Consider the following 10,105-nt stretch of genomic DNA (forward strand, 5'->3'; position numbering starts at 1 on the left):
TACACAGTGGTACACCGTTTCCGTTTAATCGATTGTTTTAAACGCCTGTTTTCCCGTTTAAACACCCGTTTTACCCGAATAATGGGCTAAACGGTAGGTGACCGACTGTTTACCGTTTAGCGTTTAGGATAACACTGCCCTGATGCTGATTTGTTGTGAGAGAAAAATATTATTCCATGGCTGAAAAGTAGATGGTTTGGATTTTGCTTTGAGATTATTTGAGCTAGGTGCTATTGGCTTAGGGTCTTTTTGGTGGAGCTTCATCTGGCTTTGGCTTATTATTACTACACTAAGATCATGCCCATGTGTTACAACGTTAACAAATAATATCACCATAATTATAAATTTAAACATGTATTATTATAAAAAAAGTTATTTGAAGATGTTCGCAAATGTTCCATTTATAACCAATTATCACTCTTCAAGAAATCACTAACGACGTTGCCTTCGGTGATGACATGTTGATGGTCCAGCATGACTCACTATTGCTCCTGAACTCGTTTTTGCTCAATGGGTTGGCGGGTGCGATGATCACAGACGATGACGTTGCATTAGCATCCAATTAGTAATAAGTAACTGTCAAGGCTGCAATTGCCAGCTAGATGTATGGTTTTATTATTTCTTATTTATAGGTTACTAGATATATGTCTGTGCATTGTACCGGCAACGAAATTTCATCCATGTCTATGACGATGTATGTTGCTTGTGGTTTAGATGGATATATTAAGAAATCTACTAATCTAATTACATAACATGATCTTTATCACATATATCATGTAGATCTAGTTTATAGAAACCTAACAAAATTGGTTTCACTTTTAATTAGTAGTTGTGTGATTTATTACTATATATTTTTAGAAAATATAAAAATTTAGAAAAATCTAATAAACACTTTTTTATTGAAACCCTAAGGGCCCATTCGTTTACTGGGGAACGGATGCATGGAACAGTTTCGAATGGAATGGCATGTTTATTTATAATAGCAATGACCAGCTAGATTATTTTCAGCCCTCAATCCACCCTAAACGAACGAGGCCTAAACTATTTCGAAATTTATCTAGTTTTTCTCTAGAGATGTGGTCTTATTCTCACACACGCGAAGCCGGTCGATGTTGCTGAGGGAGCAGTTGCAGACTACTAGCACAGTAGCACTAGCCACTAGTCAAGGAAGAAGTTCGAGTCTTTTTATTATATATCACAAATAAAGAAAGAAAAAAAAAACCGCAGCCAAATCATTCAACTCGAACGCATAAGACCAGTCTTTGGATTAGCAACTCCGTCGAAATGGGTATCGAAAGAAAAAAACAGTTTCTCTATCTCTACAATTAGGGATGAATACAACATTTCTCTGAAATAACTCGATCTATTTATTCTCGCCTGTACTGAGCAAACTCAACTAATTTTTCCTGTCAGATTCCTGAACTTGGGCCTTCGGCAGCAGCCTAGAAGAATTTGTCATAGTCTTGAGTGGGCTGCCCCCACACGTCCATGAAACCTGAAACCATATGAACAAAGAAATCGCTTGAGCTTTTGGAATTAACTTACTTAGGTATCATCCGACAATATATCATCCAGCAAACTCTTTTCAAGTACAGTACAATGCAAAACCATTATCTAAACAAAAAGTACAATGCAAAACAATAGTGAGAAACCAAAAAAAAAAAAAACTGAGCACACATGTTACTACTAATCTGAAAGAGGAACAAGAAATGTTGCCAGTCCATTCAACAAGCAGGTCCAATCAGTCTGCTACTGAATCTCTACTTGCCAAAATTTCACTAGCATCTCAATGTTGACTCAACAGCTTCATGTTTTTATTATAATCTAATAAGACTGCAAGATCCTTTTACTATTCCATTGTACATGCAAAAATATTTGACTAGCAGTATGAGCAAAGCCAGCACGGAACACGCGGGGCAAGCACTTGCAGTATTCTAGTTTGGAAGTTGCACAGGAAAGGTGTAGTGCCACCGATCTCTATGTATAAACGTGTTAGTGCGGCCACTTGCTAACTAACTGCCGCGTTGATGTAGATTGTTTGTGCAAGTTGGCCTGGCCAGTAGTGACACACAAAGCTTTTAGGTCACAGGTTAAAATTCCAAGTAGTCACTAAGTTTGAAAACCGGGGTAAGGTCTGTATGCCTCAAACAAATGGGAGCCCAAAATAACAAATAGGGGGTTACGCAAGAGAGTAGTGTGGCTTTCGCACTGTAGAAGGTATGTGAAGGCTGTACCAGCTAGGTTTCACAGGGCAAGACGATGAGGATCTCATCTCATCGTAGTTGATGGTGTTTGCTCAAGTACTGGAAAGTTGCTTAGATGAAATTAGTGATCCAAGAATCATCCCTTTGGCCAAAATTTCTAGGTTCATGGACACAAGTAGCAATCCTAACCTAAACGTGTTCTTCAAAGTTCCACAATCTATAAATACCAGAGTGACTAGGGCCAAAAAGTGATTTTAAGTTCATTATTATCACTCTAGCCTGAGATTTACCCTTTGCACTGTACGGACTAACTTACTGGCTAATGAGTAATGACTGCATCATGTATTTGAAATTTTCGTGAAACCTAAGATTCTTTCAGGGCAATTTTTTATCAATTTATAAGTTCACTGGAGGTACAGCTACTATCATTATTAGGCAATATCATTTCCAATTAAGTCAATAGAAATATGGCAAACATCAGCCTGTTCGTTTGGCTGTGGCTTATCGTAAACGATCGTAAATTTTCAGCCGGAACAGTATTTTTCTCTCACACAAACCAGCCAGCAGTACTTCTTCACGAACCAGCAACGGTACGAACCAGCCAACCGAACAGGCCAATGTAAGTGAAGTTATAAATCATGTCTTGTTCCATTCCTAATAAAACAAAAGAGGTTGCATCCAGCAGTGCCTGAGTCTGGTCAATACAGGTCAGTCCAGCTATTCTCGTATAAGGCAAACCAAAAGAGGAAGGACCATCTAAAACACATTTTGGTCAACACAGGTCAGGGAACCACATTGCCCCACTAAAAGGAAAGGCCAAACATGATCCAATGATACGTGCTACCTACACTGACAAGTGATTTTGGAATAAAAACAAATTCAGAACTGTTGAGCTATCTATGGCTTTGTTCATAGGATATGGAGAGACTGCAAATTTTGTAAGTATTTATGCATCTGAAACTGGGAGTGCACAAAAAACAGACAAGTGGGCATGGAGAGCTAAAGCAGGAACGTATTAGACATAGTATATTAAGGGAATAGAAGAAAATCAACTTACCAATATCAGTGAGAGACCCATATATTGGATCATCCATGACAGTAATACCCTGAAAGAAGGGAAAATAATATACTTTAATATGTTATTCATGCAAGAAATACAATAATTATTTCCTGGAACTTCACTAATTGCCTGCAAGTAGGGAAAAAAAACTACATAAAAGTATCAGGCAGCCTCCCGTCCTCACCTCTGGGTCATTGGCACCTATTCCAGCATGAACATCTGATTGCATTGATGGGTAGCATGGTATATCAGAACTGAGAAAATCGGAAAATGCAAGGCTGTAGCTATCTTGAAGACCAGGAAGAACATCCGTATGTATTCCATTGCCAGGGTCCATGATGCTATCCATGCTAGAGCATACCATCTCATTCCTGGTTGAATCAAATTGTATAACTGTTAGCAGAAATACCATGACACTGAAAACAAACAATATCTTGGTGTGCTAACGAAACAAACACCGTCATGAACCATCTATCTGACTGGTCGCTTGACACACAGGGAAAGGGCCAGAGAGACATAAAGGACTATGGAGACCATGTTCAAGACTACCAAGAATTTCTATATGATGCAAACATTTCGCTACAAAAAAATTGAAATTTATTGAATCAGCATAGACTAGGAAAAAATTGAAGTCGAAGAAACTCACTTTGACTTTGACAAATCAAATCCACTAACATCAACTGGTGTGCCACATTCTATATCAATTACTTGAACATCCTTATTGTCTAATGGAAGCTGGCATAAATCATCTGTAGGACTGGCATTGGCACCTGTAAAAGTTCCAGGATCTTCTTGCGGTTTATTATTTGACTCTGCGGAAGATCCAGCTGCAGATGGCTGGACCAACACTGGATTATTGTGTATTGACTTCGACAAATCAAATCCACCAACTTCAACTGGTGTGCCACATTCTATATCATTTACCTGAACATCCTTATTGTCTAATGGAAGCTGGCATAAATCATCTGTAGGACTGGCATTGGCACCTGTAAAAGTTTCAGGATCTTCTTGCTGTTTATTATTTGACTCTGCGGAAGATCCAGCTGCAGATGGCTGGACCAACACTGGATTATTGTGTATAGCGGCAACCTCTGTACTGCCAACTAGGTCAAGATCCGATAGATTTAGTGAGCTAGATTGATCCAGCTTTCCTTCTTCCATTTCGATGACAGCTTCAGCACCAACATCACGATCAATGATTTTCCTTTGATCGGGCGACTCAATCAGGTGCACATCTTGTGGCAGCATATCAATATCACAGATCTGTGTTCCTTCCTTAAATTGTAACTTCAAGTTATTCTCATAAGAAGATATTGTCTGAGTTAAGTTAGTTTCCTCAATCAAGCTGTCCTTGTGGGAAGCTGTTGATGGAGGCAATTCGGTTTCTTCAATCAAGCTATCCCTGTTATAAGCTGTCAACGGAGACAAATCAGCTTCTTGCATCAAGCCATCCTCTTGCGCCAACTTATCCTTGTGAGAAGCTGCAAATGGAGATAAGGTGGTTTCCTGCATCGAGCTCTTCTCGAGGGCATCCGTTAACGGAGATAAGTTAGTTTCTTCCTTATATTGCTGGCTGACCACATGTGGTTGTGCATCAACCTTCTCTTCTGCCATGTTTTCAGTCACAGCTGGTATTCCATTTTCTTGAAGAAGCATCGACTCTTTTGGTGGAGCACAGACATCACCAGAGCTAGTGTTTTCTTGGCAAATTTTATCTTCTCTGTTTTCTGACGCACTGTTAGTCAAAGATCTCTCAGCAGATTCACCGATTACCATCTGTGAAGCTTGACCAGAAGAAACTAGATCAACTGTTTCAACTACTGCAGTTTCTCCTGGGATAGACGCTGCATTTCTGTGTGCACGCACTGACCTGGGCCTTGTTGGGGTTCTTGTGAAGTTACAATAGTCAATCAAACTCTTCTTACCAACGTGCATCTCAACTTCCATATTTGTCACATCACCATCAGAAGTGTTGTGATCCAAAGTAGCCTCATCCATAACTTTTTTGTCATATTCAGCTTCCTCATCAAGAATCTCATCTTGAATCTTACCATCTGGCAACTGGTTGGCATCTGACTCTGTAACAACACGACAAGAAGCATGATTTACATCGGTGTCTATCCCTTGCTTGATCACCTCAGTTTCTGAATTCTGTGTCTCACTGTCATCCTCCACCTCACCTTCCTCAGTCTCCTCCAGGACCTTTGGCGCATCAGTAGCATCCTTACTAGTATCTTCGACAGAGCTCATCATAATCTTTGACGTTGTATCCTCCATGCATACCCCTGCTACAGCCTTCGCTGTCAATGGTGTCCCCTCCCTCACTGCCTCTGTAACACTAGTTCTCACCTCATCACTCCCCCGATTGCCGCATCGCTCCCTCCGAAACCCAGGTGCCCCATCTTCATCCCCATCCTCGTAGCGCCGGCCATTTGGAAATGGCCTTCCCCTCTCCTTCTCCCTGTCCCTCCCTGAATCCAAATACCCCCTCCTGTATTCCCCATACTTCCTCTTCCCTCTTCCATTGTAGCTGCCACGGCTGCAATCATCTCTGCTACTGATGCTACTAGTAGTGCCATTGGCTCGCCTAGGCCGGCCGCTAGGGTTATTGTTGTATTCATCTTCATACCTCCTCCGGCCATAAAACCCAGGGGGTTCCTGCGGTGGCAGCTGCGGGGGCGGAGGAATTGGATGAGCGGGCCACGCGCCTGAGACGCCGGCGCCGCGCTGCAGGGCATCCGGCGGGAGCACGCCCTGGGCGACCAGATACTCGGCGGCGAGGCGACCGGCCTCCATCAGCACCTCGTACTTGCGCTCTAGCGGCGGCGGCGGCGGCGCCGGAGGAAACGGCGGAGGAGGAGGCGGAGCGTAGTACGGCTGCTTGTGGCCGCGGGGATACCCGCCGCGGCCGAACGGCGGCGGAGGCAAGCGGCTGCGGTGGTTGTACTGCATCGCAAAGGTCACACCTTTCTCCACGGAATCCACGAGAAATTCGTCAGGGAATTCTGAGGCAAAGACAAAAAGAAAAGGTGTTACGATTTCTGCAACTTATCTCGCGGCGGGGAATCAGAAACCCTAAAAGGAGGGCAAGAACTCACGAGTCACGATTCAGCGGCCAATCTTGCCATCGTATTGGATAAATCCACCAAATGGAGGCCGGAATTACCACTGGCTAATTCAGTTCTTGTTTCTTTCTACCCCCCTCTGTTCTTGGTCCGATCGATGCGGGAGAAGGGAAACGAGTACTGAAAAATGGAAGAATTTTAGTAGATTACAAGAACGCGACGATGCACCTATTTGTGCTGGGAATTCTAATTTCTACGGCAAGAATTTGTTGCTTGGTTTAATCCAAGGAATTAATAAAAAGGAGGGGGAAAATTAATGGTCGCTGCTTTTGGTGGGTCGGAGTATCAGTTTTGGATGCGCGCGTGAATACGCACGTGGATCCAATGCCTCTCTGCTGCTTGGGTCGTCGGTATGTGGATGACTGGTGGGTCCCGGATGTCATTTGGTAAGAGACGGTTCAGAAGTGGTTGTCTGGAAGCAGTGGAGATATAAGCGCATCAGGCCACGTTTAGTTGGCCGAATTTGGCGTCGCCGGATTCACCGTAGCGCACTGTAGTATTTCGTTTGTATTTGGTAATAATTGTTTAATCGTTGACTAAATAGGCTCAAAATGTTCGTCTCGCAAAGTACAACCTAACTGTGCAATTAGTTTTTGATTTCGTCTACATTTAGTACTCCATGCATGTACCACAAGTTTGATATAACGGAGAATCTTCTTTTTACATAGTGCCAAAGTTGGGAGTTAGGAGCAACTAAACAAGGCCTCGGTCGTAGTCCATCAGACCGTGTGTCTGCCATGTGGGCCGTGCGCTCATAGCAGTCTTTTTCTTTGAAGGAACTGCTCCAGATTATCATTAAACATAGCAATAGCCACGAAGGAGTTACATAGTTCATAAAGAATTTTATGAAGTTTCAGAATGTTAGAATATTTTAAAATGAACTTTGAAACAGTTTTTTTTAACTATCCGACACGTCTTTGTGCAGGGGTAGATCCGACGTGAAGGTTTTTTTTTGGTTGCCTCTCCTCTGGGTACAGCTATAGCATCTGTTCGTATACACGCACGTCCACTCAACACACACGCACGTTACTCACACTATCCGTGTATAAACAAACCTACAACTACACTCAGATCTAGAAGGTCGCGTCCTTGTCGAGATCACCGAAATCCACCGATTCCATGGGCGACGGGCACGTCACGATCCCATTGTGGCACCACGCGGAGACAATAAAATTTATTTGGGGATAAATCCGGATGAAACACTAGAGTTGCGATCCCTAACGGGCAGCTCTCACACCGGAGAAGCTAGCCACTGAGCTACGTGCTCGTTCTCATCCGACGTGAAGGTTGAATGAAGACCATGTAGGAGAAAAAAAATGAGAAAGGGAAAGAGAAAGAGAAATAATAAGAATAGGACAAAAAGAATTCGCAAGCCCTTAACCGGTCATTCTAGATCCAATTACTGCATGCTTATGTGTTGCTAAACAGTAGCAGAATCAGAAGCTTTCAGGAGTCCGGATGATTATGATTATAAAAATTATTTACCAATAAATTATAGAGTTATATTGTTTTCTTTTGATAAAAAGAAAATTTTCTTTTAAACCTCGCCGATGAGCCTGGCCAGGCAGTTGGTAAGGATCCTATATATATGACTTCTAAATTTAGAAGCATGAATTGCATATATCTCTATGTATGATGTTGTAAGGGACCATAACGTTTAAGAATGGGAGTGAATTAGATAACTTAAAATTCTAACTCTAAATTATGGTCTCTTTTTCTATCCTTAGCAAAAAACCTATGCAGAAGATAAACTATCTAGATGTACAACTACGGTTTAGCTAGTGTGTTGATATGTTTACCGCAAAAAGGAGTTATGCAACCTAGATTTAAACCTATCAACTAGCCTATCACTATACTAGGAAAGTAAAGCACAAACCAAGATTACAATGTAAATGTGAAAACTAAAGAGTAAGGTAGAGATATGTAAACTCCCGTCGATAACTTTGGTATTTTTATCGAGGTATCGAGAAGCGTGCAAGCTTCCCCCTGATCTTCGTTGGAGCCTCTCGCAAGGAATCCCTCGTAAGGGCTAAGCTCCCGGTCGGGTAACTTCGTGGATAGCCCTAGGCCTCCCCCACGCGCAAGTGGGTCTCTGGTATGCCTTCCGGCAAGCCTCTCCTAGACCACTCTCTGCCGTCTTCACTATCAAGCTTCCGGCCGAACCGTCGTGGGCCTTGTTCCCTTCGGTACACGGTGACGCCCACACCACAAACGCGGTTGGTGTGATCTCGCAAGACTACAAGCCCCTTCGATGTACAACAATGATGCGCGCAAGCACCGAGTGGTAAGAGGTGTGCAAACCTCACTAAACACTAGGCCTAAACCTAGAGCAACCGCATAAGCGGTGGTCTAACCAACCTAAGCACTTCGCAAAGCACATACGCTAATCACCTAATGAATCACTAAGCACTATGCAAGTAGAGATCACTAAAATAGTATATCAACACCCTTGGTATGTTTTCTCAACTCTCCACATCATAAATAGCCGGTTGGGGGGTCTATTTATAAGCCACATAGAGAAAGTAGCCGTTGGGGACGAAATCTAGTTTTTTGCTACTGACCGGACGTTGCTGTCGTCCTGACCGGACGCGTTCGGTTGTCCCGACCATTGGAGCGCGCGTGTTGATCGGACTCTAGGCCGAGTCCGGTTATCATCGATCGGACGCATCCGGTCGCGCTGGCGCTGCTCTGGAACCCTTCTGGACTCGATCGAACGCCACTGCCTGGCGCGTCCGGTCGTCCACAGCCACTGAGTCCGGTCACGCTGAATTATTACCGCGATGATGAACAGTAAAGTCCGTGCGTCTGGTCACTACCTCGCTCAGTATCCGATCACTGCTGCTGACGCCTGTTGTTGCCGAGCAACTGATCGGACACGTCCGATCCCTATAAGGGCCGCGTCCGGTTACCTCTGTGGAGCTCGTTTCTTCGCAATCTTGCGTCCAGCTTGGTTCCCATCTTTGTGCTTAGACTTTGCTTGATATCTTGGATCTTCTCTTGTGCTTTTAGGGTCTTGCTTATGGTGTTAATCATGGGATCATCATATCGCCTTCGTCCAAGTCACGTCTTGCACCCTATTGAACTATAAAACAATTACTTGCAAATTCATTAGTTCAATTTAGTTGTGTTAGTCATCAAACACTAAAATCCAAAGTAAATGGACATATGGTCTATTTTCTTACAATCTCCCCCTTTTTGGTGATTGATAACAACAGGACCAAAGCAAGCAAATAATAAGAATTTTAGAATTTAAAAACTAACTACTTGCTAGGATGCAATGCAAATGGTAAGGTTATATGATGCTAAAAGATACCATATGTAGACATATTTGGAAACTTATCTTGCCCTTGCAAATATCTCCATATAGCATTATGGATTTAAGCCCCCCTAACTCCATAATTCACTATCCTCCCTTTCTCGGATTATTACCACATGTAAATTATTATGATCGGCTTTGCTTTTGGTCCTACAAATTCTCCTCCTTTAGAATCAAACACCGAAAAGGAAGATAGTAGTAGCACAAGGAAGGGTCAAACTTTGTGATCCTTTGTATGTGGAGTGGAATAGGTCACAAAATTTGACTCTCACATTACATAGACTAAGCTCCCCTAAATATATGCATACATATGATGGAGAATATAGTTTATGCATAATTGGCAAATTAATGCTCAAAGGAGTTTAATCTATATAATGCATGTAGAAAGCATATAAATACC

At 42.7% G+C, this 10,105-nt stretch overlaps 1 protein-coding gene across 1 annotated transcript; it reads right to left on the minus strand.

Moving 5' to 3' along the window:
* Positions 1 to 1,235: 1,235 nt before the first annotated feature.
* Positions 1,236 to 6,703, minus strand: LOC136473915 (uncharacterized). Its single transcript, XM_066471543.1, has 5 exons — positions 6,363 to 6,703; positions 3,911 to 6,269; positions 3,449 to 3,635; positions 3,262 to 3,310; positions 1,236 to 1,495 (listed from the first exon to the last, which is right to left on the minus strand). The coding sequence occupies exons 2-5, from the start codon at positions 6,214 to 6,216 to the stop codon at positions 1,443 to 1,445; spliced, it is 2,595 nt and encodes an 864-aa protein (XP_066327640.1). The 5' UTR covers positions 6,217 to 6,269; positions 6,363 to 6,703; the 3' UTR covers positions 1,236 to 1,442.
* Positions 6,704 to 10,105: the final 3,402 nt, after the last annotated feature.

Source organism: Miscanthus floridulus, chromosome 8, assembly GCF_019320115.1.
Source record: "Miscanthus floridulus cultivar M001 chromosome 8, ASM1932011v1, whole genome shotgun sequence".
NCBI classification, from domain to species: Eukaryota; Viridiplantae; Streptophyta; class Magnoliopsida; order Poales; family Poaceae; genus Miscanthus; species Miscanthus floridulus.